The 14,787-nt window shown below is 42.2% G+C and overlaps 1 protein-coding gene across 1 annotated transcript in view; it reads left to right on the forward strand.

Annotated features, from left to right (window-relative positions):
• The window catches only part of alg6 (ALG6 alpha-1,3-glucosyltransferase), a 25,042-nt gene extending 12,243 nt beyond the window's left edge, over positions 1-12,799 (forward strand). Inside the window, exons 10-14 of the mRNA XM_080723327.1 lie at positions 2,176-2,260; positions 4,798-4,868; positions 6,214-6,282; positions 8,929-9,124; positions 11,663-12,799. Of these exons, the coding sequence (XP_080579453.1) occupies positions 2,176-2,260; positions 4,798-4,868; positions 6,214-6,282; positions 8,929-9,124; positions 11,663-11,860 (619 nt within the window). The 3' untranslated portion in view covers positions 11,861-12,799. The remainder of the gene's footprint in view (positions 1-2,175; positions 2,261-4,797; positions 4,869-6,213; positions 6,283-8,928; positions 9,125-11,662) is intronic.
• The last annotated feature ends 1,988 nt before the right edge of the window (positions 12,800-14,787 follow it).

The raw sequence follows: 14,787 nt of genomic DNA on the forward strand, positions 1-14,787 counted from the left end.
ATGATGTGTTATTTTAGCTGAAGCCGTTTTCCTTCCCCTGGAGGCCTATCTATCAGAGGGAGAACGGACTGTGGTGCTGATACAAGTCATGTCATCATGGTGGGCCGTGCTTAAATAACCTGGCAGGCTAAAATTAGGAGCCCTGTGTCCGCAGCATGGACACGATTCTGTCAGACTGCTAAGTCCTGGGATTAGGTTGGACTTCTTTGACTGCAACGCATTTCAAACAAATGAAAAACACTCTTGTCTTCTTGGCTGGGGGAGTGGATTACTAAATGCTTGGGTGTGGGTGCTCTGTGTACTTAGAATGAATCAGCTGTGTGATCTGTGTCCTTCCGGACCGCAGGACCCTGCCCTCTGCATAACACTTGGCCACACATGCACACGCGTGCACATGCGCGCACATGCGCGCACACTCACTCACTCAACGCAGGGGTTTCCGGCCCTGTCCTTCCCAAGGGAGACTAAACTCTTAAGGCCTAATTTATACTTAGTTGTGCGCCTGTGTCTCACATAGGAAATAGCAGATCTACAATCCCCACAGCATTGTGAGCTTGTAGATCTTCTATTTTCGGTGCGCAGTGTTTATTTATCATTCCCTTAATGTAGCCCCGTGACATGGCTGTCCTCACACTTCAGTCGCCGGCCACCCGCTGTCCAGCAAAACACCCCCACTTGTCCAACAATGTCTCAGCCTTCAAGTCAAGTCACTTTTATTTACATAGCACATTTAAAAACAACAGGAATTGTTGGAATTGAAAGGGTTAAACTAATGCAGGGCTGCCCTGAGTAGGTGGGGGCAGTATTTATACATTTCACACATAGCTGGGGTCTTATAGTGGGGTAAAATAAAAGGGCAGTGTTCACAGCTGGGTTCTGTGGTTATGGGTCTAGTTTCTGGGATGGGCTGGGCTACGTTGATTGTTTACACATGCAGTAAAATTAAATCTTAACAATTGTGAGAGTGAGTTAAAATAAAATTAAATCCTTTGTCGTTTACAAGTCTACAGTGTTGCAAGCACTGTGTATATGTGGCACACCGCTGCAGCTCTGCTGCTCAACCAAGGCTGAGTTGACCAAAATCAGGGCTTGCTCAGCCGAAATGCATTGTTTCTTTTTTAATAATCATTTGATCTGACTGCAGAAGGCAAAATGAATTGCGACCGATGTTCGCAGTTTACTATGAGAAACGTCACAGCTTGTCCGCGTCCGTCCATGTAGACGTGTACACATTTTATGGTCTGTGAGTTTGCCGCTCTGACATCATGCTCTGATGTCACTGTGATGTCAGGGTAACCACTCTACCAGAATGGATTTGCCGCTCTGACATCACGCTCTGGCTTCACTGTGATGTCACACTAACATAATCCCTTTTATGCCCATATATGGAGTTCCCTGATGTCATCAATATTAATGATGCCCTGTTAGAGAGATCCCTGTGACGCCAGGGGGAACAAATCCCTTTTATGCCTATATATGGAGATATGGATGCCCTGAGGCGTCTTACTAGTATTAGTAGTAGTGACAAAATTCCTGGTCGGCGGAACCATTAGTGAAAGTCACTCTCCTTCTCTCTCTCCATGTTTCCTGCCTCTCTACTTTGTACCTCTTTATCAAATAAAGGCTACAAATAACCAAAAATAACTAATAAGACGAAACTAGAGGAAAAAACATGGGGTCACCAAATTCAGTAGGTTCATCCTCGGGAGCATGAATGCTCTCAGCAAGTTATGACAATCCGCCCATTCAATTTTGAGCTATCTTGTGTGCCAATGGACCTTTTGTCTTGGGAGCCTGGGTGTACTGTACACAGCAAATGCCATGATGCAGCCTGCAGTTTTTTTAGATAATGGTACCACCCTTTGGTGTGGACTCTGTGGAGTTAGCTGGTTTAGTCAGAAGTGCTTTTTAATATTTTTCATTGGTTCAATATTCTTTTAACCAACACATACTATAAAGGGTGTTGTTCAATACCACTGAAAAGTAGAAAAATGGAGTTGGCTAGTTTCTACCAGACAGCGATGATATGTTGTTTAGTATGGACTGACTGACCACCCAACATTACCATCCTTAGAGCACCACCGCTAGCAGGGCTAAGGATATCAATGTTTACATGGGGTTCTTCAAAGTATTTAGTTGAGTGTTTAGCTAAATGTCCTAATTCTTGTCTTTCAGTTTTGCCCTCACTCTCCTCGCAGCGTTGCCTTCCTCCATCAAACTGTTGACAAAGCCCACATTCTTGCAGTTCAAACTGGCCTTGGTGAGTGTCTTTGACTTTGCTTTGAACATCCAATCCAAACAAAAAATAAATCGTGAGACTAGAAGCAGTGCTCTTCCGACGAGCACAGGTCAGGTAGGTTATTGTGGCCTCCTGGTGGCACTATAATAGGCAAATGTGAAAAGGGTGCCATTAGTCTGGGCATTTTATGGATTATAAGGGGTTAACCTCAAACAAACAGAAACACGTTCGCTCTTTTTATTTCATAAATATGTTAGTAACAACATATCAAAAGTCCTAAGAAATCCGAGTTGTGGAAAATATTGAAAAAGCTGCTGAGTTGGGTCCCCTCAACTTTACTATACAGAAAAAAATACAAATATAAATCTGCTTTAAGTAGCATGTGGGGAGTCAAACTAGGTTTTTGTCTAGCTCTGGTCCATAGTGTTAGTGGAGTTCTCCCTTACGCTATGTTCCTCTACCTCGGCTCCGGCTTGGCAAAACCGGAAAGCCGACTCGTCTGTTCCGAAAATAACAAAAACTCTTTTGCTACACACCAAACCAAAGGTATCAGTGGGGAGTTGAAACCCTACTCTACTTAGTGGACGCAGTCTGGGCCCCCCACCACACGCTTAAAATACATTTCTAGGGCGAAATCTAGTTTTTCACTATTAGTTGTCGCCATCACTGCGCCGCGCAGGTCAGAGGACTGCATTAACAGAGCATTAGTCTTGTTGGGTGTTGACCAGGAAGAGTGTCTCCATCCAGTGGAATATGTTTCATTTCGCCCTAGAAATGTATTTTATGAGCCAGAGCAGAAGTAGAGGAACATAGCGTTAGGGAGAACTCCACTAAAGCTATGGACCAGAGCTAGGTTTTTTCATGATTCTGAATCCATTGCAAGCATTTGTTTTGCACGAAAAACAATCCTTGGGCTAAAAACTGACCCACAAAACTATGGTTTAGTGATGAGTCATCACTTTTCACAGTTTTGTGAGAGCCGTTTTTAGCCCTTGCTTGCAATGGATTCAGAATCATGAAAAACCCCCTCACATGCTACTTAAAGCATTTTTGGTATTTCTTTCCTGTATAGTAAAGTTAATGGGACCCAAACTTTCAGCAGCTTTTTCAATATGTTCCACAACTCGGAATTCTTAGGACTTTTGATATGTTGTTACTCACATATTTAGTTGAAAGTGTTTCTGTTGCAATTTGTTTGAGGCTAACGCCTTATAATCCATAAAATGCCCATACTACATGTCTTCTTCAGCCTTTCATGGCAATCGCACGCTGCTTTCATGATTTCGTGCATTTTGTTCCAAAATATTGTTTTGTAAAAGTCGACCTGCTAGTGGCGTTATAGAAGCCGATGTAAAAAGGGTGGCATTTGTTCCTCGACCTATTGGGACTGTGCGTGCAAAATGTCTCTGAAATTGCACACTGCGTTCATGATTTGAGGCATTTTGTTCAAAACGGACAAATCCTGCTAACTTTGGAAGCCAATGTTAGCCAATTAGGATGGAATATGAAATATCGGACGATCCGTCTTGATCACATGACAATAGAGATACTGTGTACCGATTTGCGTGATTTTTTGACAGAATCTGAAGGAGTAATATAAAAAAAGTCTTACAAAAGTTGGCCTCCTGGTAGAGGTTTTCCCTTGTCCTCTAAGGAGTGTGCGAGTAGCAGGGCGACTTTTGCAAAAAACATTTTTGAGATAAAATGCCTCAAATCAAGAATGCAGCGTCCGATTGCCGTGAAAGGCTGAAGAAGACATGGCACCCTTTTATACCGCCACCAGGAGGCCACAATGAACTAACCCGACCTGGTGGAGACCTGTGCTCGGAAGAGCACTGCTTCTAGTTTTAATATGATTCTCCCTCAAGACATACACAATATAATTCACAGGCACATATGTACAGAATATCTAATGTCTGATATTTCATGTTATCCAGGCCTGTTTGCTTTTCTGTACACTGTATGCTTATCATAGTCACCTTCTGACACAATAGCACACATCACACCATTATAGTTTTATATTATTATTATAATACTAAAGGTGATACACCATGAAATTTCACTTTTCCTATTTTAAAACCTTTTTTTGGGGTCCCACCAGCACCTTCTATCCTCACAAAGTCCCATTTCTGACCGTTGTGTCTTTCTCTGATTTTGAGAAGGCGAAGGTTAAAAGTATCCCACGGGTTCTCAAAACAGGCTATCCAGATGTGCTGCCGATTGTGACGTCATCTGCCGATTGTGACGTCATCATAAAAAAAAAACTTAAAAAAAAAAAAAAGATTTTGGGGGGGGGGGGGGGCGCAGTTCAGGCCAAAGGTGGTACTGCAGCTGAAATGCTCTGAGAGCCATTAAAAAATGAGAGAGGCTCTCTATTCAGGAGTGGTAATTTAGCCTCAAACCTTTTGAAAAACGTTTTTGGGACATAAACAATATGACATAAATACTTTTTAAATGCATGGTGTATCACCTTTAAAACTGTTAATGCTGTCACTGCTATTAGAACTAATTAGGTTACTTAATAGTAGATTTATTAGTAAACTCAGCTTTACTTTCAGGTCAATTCTTCCATGGCTTTCTTCCTGTTCTCCTACCAAGTCCATGAAAAATCCATCCTGCTGCCTGCCCTGTGAGTAGAGCGCTGACAAAAGTAACTTAATGGGAGTTATGCCTCAATGAGTAGTTGATTCTGTCCCCTACTACCTGACACATGTAGGACTAGGAAGATACTGTGTATAGAACGTCTGGAACTGGTTCTGTGAATGTACATCACTTTGTTCATGGCTTGAAGAGATCTGCATTTTGTCAACTTGACATCATACTTCTGCTGCTGTACTTCCACAGCTGCTGAGTAAAGATGTATTTATGTAGAGAGAGCTGCTAACTGAGGGGTTATGCCCCTCTGTCAACATGCCGAGAGCCACATGGACACAACAATGTGCAACCCATTTGTTCTGAGTCTGACTGATATGTGCTATTGTGTGCGTGCGTGTGCACATTCATGCATGCACGTTTGAGTGTTTGTAGCATGCTCTCACCAGGCCATTTTTAACTTGGTGCATTGTGAACATGCAGACATGTACGTGTTTCCTAAACATTTCCCTCACTGTAATCAGATAAAGGGGTTTGGCAGCTCGTGGTGGAGTTTAAATGCGAAATTTGACAGTGCAGGATTTTGTTCACAGTTCTGGGCGCATCTATTAATCTAGATTAGGGTTAGAGTGTTGCTTTATTAACTATTGAGTTATATCTCCCACCTGTTCCCCCTGAATCAATCAGTAATGCATGTCCAGGGATTAGGAAAGAATGGCAGGCGGCAGCTCAGGGTGTTGTTTGCGCAGGATCAATTATTGTGCTGTAACAGGATCGCCAAAGAGCACAGGCTGTAATTATGGGCTGTGGGACCAGTGGAAAGTGCTCCCCTTGGATTACAACGCAGAGATGGCCGGCTAGCACTGATGCAAGGAGAGAGGTTTATTTAACATACATTATACAGTACAGGTGCGCAATGCATGCATGCAAATACGCAAATAAACATTTTTCATGTAATTCCTGTCATTGATAGAAAAAAGGCTCTTAGTCTTGTCCCAAAAATGTCCTGCGATTCAACATTTCACTTCCATGAGTTATTGACTTGTAGGTTTTAATGTTTTTTTGCTATAAATCTGTCTCTTAAAGTTGTGGCATCTCAGTTTGATGTGCAGATAAAGCCTGTCTCGGATAAACATTCAGTCGTCTCATTCTTGAAGCACACAGTAAAATCTGGGTCTTTACTGGGATGTTTAACAGTAACATTCATGCCAGTATTGTCCATATTAAACTGTCTCTGGATTGTCACGACAGGACCCAACAGTTTATGGGTGATTCCAAGGGTTCAAATCCAGCTTTCTGCATGTTAGCACATATCCACATCTTACTACAAATATCATCTTCATTAGTATGAACAGTAACCGTGTTAAAACCAACTTTTTCAGGCCTGTCTGCCTCCTGTTGAATGATCTTCCATTAGTCGCCATTTGGTTCCTGCAGGTCTCTACATTCAGGTAAGGATGTTAAAGGGCAAGAACACTTTGCTAGAGGTTTGGGTTGTTACCATGCCATGATGTAACTCCAAAGGCGGACAAGAAATATAAAATGATTTCTTCATTGATTGATCATTCAAAATGGACTTGCAGTGCATTGTATGGCGAAACACTATTTTAGCACGTAAACAACCGCAAACAAAGCTGATTCAGACAATATACAACACATCACAAAACTCTGTTCTGTTTTGTTTTATATAATTTTATATATAAACAATTCTTTTTAATGTTGATTTTGCAATTAATTATTAGCAAGAAAACCCAGATTAGATCCGCTAATCCAGATCTTCAAATAGTTAAATCAACACAAAGTTGAGATTTTCATTAAAAAAATAACTGTTAAACTAACTGTTTTAATACTAACTGTTATTTTGAGACAATTGGTCATGAAAACATTTGTTTTTGCTGAGAAGAGCTTTCCCCACCACCAGAAAGACAGTTAGGCCCGCCTAATGCTTTAGTCCGTCAACTGTTTTTTAAACTACTATTATATAAGAGTACACTTACTATAGACACGCCCTCAGTCTTGCTTTGAGTGGCGTGTGGCATGCAGAAGACGCACTTTCTCTCTCTCTATACACCAGCTGTTGATAAATTCTTCCGGCAGCACTAATTGTTGTGCGCGTGGTTTAGTATAAGGATATAAGATAAGTATCTGTGGATTACACAGCATAGTCTGCATGCCTGCTCTCTCTATGCATGCGTTGTATGAGGACACCGGGTCATTTTGTAGCAGCTTCTCGGTACAGTCTGACAAAGACGGCTCCGTAATCTGCATCCACTACTCCCTCCATCATTCAAAAAATAAAAAATACATCTTTTGTTAGTGCAATTGGTCGAATGACTGCTCATGCAGAGTAATTGTAAGGGCACAGAGTGCACTCAGTCTGTTGAATTGATGAAGTATGTATTTCTAAAATGTCAAACATTTATCTCCTGAATGGAGGCGATTTTGTCGTACTTAGAATGAGGATCACTAGTTTTATTGTGGACGGTTAGGTTTTTATGGCCTAAGGAAATATGTAATTTGCAAAGAGTCAACTGTTGTTCTTGTCTAAGTCCCTCTACGATAATAAGATAAGCTGAACATGAGTGTTAGGTCGCTCTCTCCCTGGGAAACATACAGCTTGTGTAGCGCTGCTGCAGATATTAACCACTTAAGCCATTGTTGTACAATGGTGTCACACAGTAGAAATGGCCAGAAAAGGTCAGAAGATGTTGCGAAAGCTTGTAGATCTGCTATGTATGCCACGCAACATCGGCATAGGAATATATACTATAAATCAAGGGTCTTCAACAGGGGGTCCGTGACCCCTAGGGGGTCCTCAGAGTTATTACAGGGGGTCCTCCAAATGTTTGTGTGATAGAAACCTTTTTTCTCCTTTTCTATAATAAACCACTTGAACCCTAGTGTCCAAATTCTGAGAACTTTAGCTAACGCAAGGTGTTGAGAGCTTGTAGATCGGCTATTTTTGTCAAATAGCTTTGGTGTAGAGGGGGAAAAGAGCAGACTAAGTACAGAGTGAAAGGTCAAGTTTATTAAGTATTGACGGTTCAAGTGGTTAAATATCAGAAAACACCAATTTACATGAATATAAAATACACTGATGATTGTGCTGTCAAACGATGAAACTATATGGAATCTATGATGAGGTTGTGGGGGTCCCTGCTTCATCTCTCTCTCAACTAAGGGGTCCTTGGCCTGAAAACGTTGAAGACCCCTGCTATAAATTAAGCATGTAGGCCTACACTAGATTTTCACCTTCAGTATAATGACATTCCAAAAATATGGTATGGCAGGGTTCATGTGTGTTGTAGAGCTTAGATCGGGCCTAAAAAAAGTGAGCCCGGCCCAACCCAGCCGACAGAACGACAGCCCGAGCTCGGCCCGAAGCCCGATACATAATTGACAATTGGAGCCCGGCCCAGCCCGCAAGCCTAATTGCTGCAGCAGCCTTTTTTCTCATTTGGTGATTTGTTAAGAACAGAGTCCTTTTCCAACTGTCTTTATATATATTAAAAGACATTGTAGCAAGTACTGTGCTAATTATGGAACAAATAAACATCGGATCCTAATTCTTCAATCAATCAATCAAAAAGCCTTGCTGGAAAAAATAGCTGACGACCGCCGCTAAATCAGGCAGCAGGCGTACAGGATATTATAGCTACAACGTTCACACAACGTCTATTATGATTATTAGGATACAAAAAGTGTCTGTGGACTGTTTCAACGATGTCCTCCGCTCTGCTCTGCTCGACCAGCACTGGCAGCGCATGCATGCAGCCATGCACACGCCACAGCAGCCAGCCACACAGCACAGTCACACACACTCACGCACGCTCAACTGTCAAGTTGCGCAACAGCGCAGCGGTGCAGCCATAGAGTTATGAGCGCGCAGTTTACACAGTCACAGAGACATCATGATACTGCGCTGCGCTTGCCTACCGGATTATAAAAGCCCGACCCGACCCATAGCCCGCCATATACGTGGAAATGTTAGCCCAGCGCCGACCCGTCGGGTCCCGTCGGGCTCGGGCTGAATTTCTAAGCTCTAGTGTTTTGCCAAACTGTATAAATGCTGTTATTTGTCTGTTATCTGTGTATAGCATGCTGCCTCTGCTCCTGAAGGATGGTCTGCTGATCCCATACATAGTGACATCGCTGGCCTTCCTCCTGTTCAGCACCTACCTGCTGTCTGCACTGCAGCGCTGCTCTGAAGACCAGCTCAGAATGGGGGCCTACCGCAAGCTGCTGTTCTTCCTACCCACCACACTGGATCTGGGCCTCGCAACCAAATGGAAGGTACAGTAATTTTCGAACGCAGTAGTAAATATAAGATAAAATAGTTGGTGTGCTATGGTTTATCAAAACACGACACCACAGCACACAGGAACGTACTTGACATTAGTGATGTCGTTCATGAGTGATTTGTTCATAAGAACGAATCACAAGAATGAATTGTGAATGATTCGTTCATGTCCTTAAACTGTTACGTTCACGCTTTTATTCATACCCCCCGTCCCCTCCCCCTAATAGACCCCGGCACAAAGGACAGGAGGGCGGGCTGTACGCGTGACGTAATAAGAACGCTCCCGCAAAAGTGTTTTTCACAGGACGATCGTGCTGTGAACGTGAACAAATCGTTTGAACGGATCATTACTGTGGCGTGAACGAAATTATTTGTTCGCTGAAATGAACGGGATTGCCCACCACTACTTGGAATGACATGATGACGGCAGTGGCTGGTTTGCATAATTTTGCAGGTTTGTTTTCAAAACCAAGGGCACATTGGTACCCGATGAGCACAGGCTGGACAGCTCGTTCAAGCTGCGAGTTGAGATCGGCGTATTGGCGGGTACTTTTCTCTGGACTCCAAAGGTGGCACATACTGTCAGAGTGGCACTTGACCTAAATTGCATGGGTGCGAGAAGATGCATCCAACTGTATAAATAAAGATCATGCGGTGCTGTAAGCTGTGTAAGCTGTCCGGGGATAAAAGCCCTCGCGAGCCAAAGAATTATTTATCACTTATTTAGGTTTCCGCAACGTCTGAGGGTGCTGCACCCGCGGCTCTCCTTAGCGACATGGGCACCGATAGTGTGTCAGAACTTAAGAGAAGGCGTCTTTTTATAGCGCGTACCATTAACATAGGTTTGCCTAGATATATTTATTTACACAAGCGGCATAAATAACGAGCGGCCAGTGATGGTGATTGGGTTTCGCTCAGGGGGAGGGTAGGCGGCCCTGCAAAAGGTGCTTACTCCCACCCACCCAGGGGTGTCGCACCAAATTCTGGGCTTCATTGCGGGCCCCCGCTCAGTTATTTTGTGCTTTAACTATTGAAAAATAGCACAAATACAAGCTTGTAGATCTGCTATTTTTTTTAAATCATGAAAATTTGTGCAAGTCTTTGAATATTTCAAATCCTTCTACGTTTTTTTTTTAACCTATGTTCTATGGTGCTCAAACTTTTTCATGTGAAGGACCCCCAAAATGATATTTATTTGGCCACGGTCGCCCCCATCTCAAAATATTCAGTTCAGGGACCCCCCTGAAGCAAAATTTGAGTTACAAATGTTCGCTTAAAAAATACATATATTCAAAGACACATTTTCACAACTTTTCAAAAATAGCAGATCTACAAGCTACAAGCTTGAATATCTGCTATTTCTCAATAGCTAAAGTATAAAATAATCAAGGCCCCTCCACCTTGGGCCCTAGTAACTCAGTCCCACGTTTCCCCCCCTTGCGACGCCCCTGCTCCCACCTAGCACGCTCGCTGATCCTTAGGCCATGGATCCCAAATAGACACATGAATGTTGATCCCACTCCCATCAGCAGCTCTCTGATGGCTGCTCTGTAGCTGGGTGAGAAGAGGTTTTGTACGGGCAGATATAACTTGTCCCACAACAGATCTGCTCAACAGTGTTGTATCACATTCACAAGTCATACTCAGACAGGCCTCATATGACAAATTTGCGTGTCAGTCACAGAGCGAATACGCAATGTAATTTGTCAACTGTCTTGTTGATATTATCGGCCAGTTTGTTCTCATATATGGTTTCACTTGATATTTCATTATGCAAAAAGCCCAGTCTTTCCATCATTCTGATTGGACGTTTTACTGAGATAGAATATCAAGTCAAATATTACCAAGAATAACCGATTGATCTTTTCTACGACAATAGTCTTGCATTGCTAGGTGATCTGGGGTTTCTGGCTATCAAACCTACTGCTTTGAAAAATAAGCATGTCCACAACCCAATATGAAGGGCCACCCCTATGTCTTTACTTTGATTTTGTGATGCAGGTTTAAAAAACAAAATAAAACATTCTAGTTGTTTCCATCCAGTTTTAACAGTGTAAGCTGGGAGTTGAGTGAAGCATCTAGACTAGAGACAGATTTTCTTCCAGGATGGTCTCATTTGTCAGAACATTCTCAAACAACCAAATATCCCAATTGAAGATGAACTTGTTTCATTGTCATAAAGGTTAAGGGACCAGTCAGTGGACCACTCCCAATGGTTGCACTAATGATTATGATTTGCTCACTCCCTTGAAGATGAGAGGATCAAAAATGTGAAGCATGTGGCTTCACACAGCCCATACTGTTGAGGAACATCCTCAAATGGATCTCCATATTTTGTCCATATACTGTGATTTCTCACCAAAACAACTGACTTCCTGTTCGGTTTTGTGTTGCACAACAAGAGCTTTGTTGTAGTGACCATTTGACTCCATGCCTTCATTTTAGCGGCAGCTGAGCTGTGGATGTGACCATGGAACATCTTCATTCTTGTAAAGTGACTCTCTCTCTCTCTCTGTCTCTCTCTGTTCCAGTTCTACATCTTCGTCGGTGCCATGGTTGCTTTGAGCTATGCGAGTGTAGCTCTAGTCCCTCCTGCCGGGCTTCCCGATTTGTTTCCCGTCTTGGTGTCTGGCTTCTCTTTTCTACAATTCCTGGGAATGTTGGTGTACTTCAACATTGTCCAGTTTAGTGGGCCACCCAGCAGAAAGAGCCAGAAGAAGACTAACTAACATCATGGTGCCAAGGATTGGATGTAGTATACTATTAGATGTTTAGAACTAGCTTTAGAGGGTGATCACACCGAGACGCAACGCTACTGGCACGGTTGCTTTCAGAAACATCTTGGCAAACAGGGTCATGTGTCCACAGAAAAGATTTTCTTGAGCTGCCCCCTGTAACGAGCACTCAGAGCGCTGTATTCGGTGCTTTCGGTTAACAAAGCATTGTGTCGAGCGATGCGACTCCACAGCCTCTGTGGAAGCTGTCTGGTTTTCTGGTCTCCTCATTTTGTGTGGAATGGTCTTTGGGTTACTTTAAAATCTAATGTATTCTTATTTGCAATATGGTGTCACTTGCTGAAAATAAGTACTATACATTTTATTTAAGCTCATGGTATTTTTTGTCCCCAGCTAAAATCCTGAATTGTTGAATATAAGATGAACACTTAAAAATAGGACATGAAAGCAACAGATCGTTATACTGGTCTAGTTTCAGGCAATACAAACTGGGTTTAATAATAGATCAAACCCGTCCTCTTTGAATCTCAGTTCTGAGAATAGCTCTTTTCAGCCTAATTGTAAATTCATGGCATACTGTTGGTACAATTGCCTTTGAGTTTTCTTTTTACTTGGACCAATGTTCAACACACATAATCCTCGCTACAGTCCCAATCATTATAGCATTTAGTTGTATGAAACATTGAACAAATTCGAAATACCTTTACATCCAAACTACCTCCGTTGCAAATTAATTCAAATGACCAATTGATGGAGCTAGATTGAACCAGAGCTAACTTTGTAGTCTACACATGGGCTTATTATGGTCAACGTCTAGTAGTATGCATACCAATGTATGCATTAAGGACCAACAGGACTCAGTCAATATATATTGTCAATTCATTTAAGTATGTGTCCTATATTTTGTACTTTCAATAAATTCTTTTGTACACATTTAAGTGTTTTTTTAAGAAGGTTCAGTACACCAGATTTATTGCTACACTGTAGAATTTAGATTTGAATCTGCTTCATAGAAACTTTCCATAAAACTGTCCATCTTCGCCATGTAGTCAGCTAAATCATCAAGTGTGGCAGAGACACTGGTATTGTGTGATAATTACACAAACTGTATCCTCCAAGACTTTTATTCAGCATCATTAAATATTCATTACAACCCACAGACAGTGAGAGGGTTCTACACAAAAGAACAGTGCATTTCAAACAGAACCTGTGACCACCAGGCAAGTCTTAAAAAATAGATGACAGAAGGTGACATCTGAACATAATGCCATAAAGTTGAAATACCACAGAAAAAAGGTACAAGCAATCTCTCCCCCCTCTCCCTGCGAGTTAATGACAGACATTAAAAAAATCCATTACAACTATAAATGTTATCAGGTCAGTGAGGGCTGCATGTGTATCTGCGGCTGCAGGCCTTGCCCGTAGCCAGTAATGGACCAGAGGGAATGAAAAGAAACAAGAGCCAAGACTTACAATTACTAGAGGAAGAAATGGACAAGGACTGTTCATTCTTATTATATCTTATTTAATTTGGGGAAATGTCTGATATTTATGTATATGGGGCTTAAGTGGCTTAAATGTCCCTGTCAAATTTACACATTGAACCTTGCATACTGCAATAACCAATGACCAGGCAATGGACAATTTATTTTTATATACATTTATTTTCAACAAAACACGATTAAAACAAAACAATTAACTGTCAATTTGTGAAATATAATTAGTGAAGAGTAAAATTACCCCATGATTGAGCAGTTACATGTAACTCAAGCTCTCAAAAATACTGTAAGTAATAACAACAGGCAAAGTGGTAAGCATCTTAAATTGGCCACACTGGCTTTGTTTCCATTGATTTCCATGGGTATGAATTGAGGTTGGTATGCCACTTTTGGGAACCTGCGAGTAAAAAAAAAATCTTAATGTATTTATTTTTCTCTGGTCGTTGGTCTACTTGCATAGTATTAGTATTTCCACAATGACCCTTGGTAAAGTATGTCATTGTTAAAATTAGATTTGAACAGAATTAAAATCTTAGCATCGTCCAGGAACTCATGCTCTATAAATAATTGTGTATTTAATACATAAAAGGCATCAAAGCTACTCGTGTTGATTTCCCTGTGGCTGAGGCTAGGGAATTGTAGGCATATTAGGGTAGTGAATGCTGTAGCAGTGGGATATTATGAGAACACCAAGGGTCCTTCTCCCAGTAGCCAGAGGGGCTTGTATGAAAATATTAGTTTTGTTTATGGGTGGACTGGCTTTGTCCTTCATGTGGCCTCTAAGGGTGATAAAGTGACAGTTATATGATCCACCTTGGGCAGAAATAGGAAATGTTGGCGTGAACACCAGCTGTTGCTTAGGTCGACTTGGGCATGGGAAGGGGCCTCGGCCTTCCCAAGGCACTGCCAAATAAAGAGACTACCGTGATGTGTACATGTGTCAGTGTGTGTACGTGAGAAAGAGTACTTGACTCACTCTCTGGCTCTCAAATCCGCTCTTGTTTTCTTAGTTTTCAAAAGGTGTGAAACTACTCGGCTGGGGAAGATTGCATAGTATGAGCCCTAATGGGGATGAGGGTTGCCGTCTGGAAGAACATTATTTTCACAGCGTTGCAGCGTAGTGCTTATTGTAGAATCAACATTTGTCAGCTGCGAGGCAGAGGCTCTACCAGATAGACGCAGCTCAATGTAAATGTGTCCAAGGCTGTGCTTTTGCTGTACTTGACACCCCGCCCCCCCCCCCCTCTCCCTCCCTCTTCTGTGAATGACGGCTTCCCAGACATCTCTGCCTGACAACTGACAGCTTGGATTCCACATTCATCTTCTGTCTTATCAACCTCCGGAATGCACGCACAACGCTACACGGGAGGGAAGAGCAATTCTATTAGCTGTCAACAGCCGAGACACCTTGCCATCCAAAAC

The sequence above is a fragment of the Nannobrachium achirus genome (genome assembly GCF_963921795.1).
Source record: "Nannobrachium achirus genome assembly, chromosome: 1".
NCBI lineage: Eukaryota > Metazoa > Chordata > Actinopteri > Myctophiformes > Myctophidae > Nannobrachium > Nannobrachium achirus.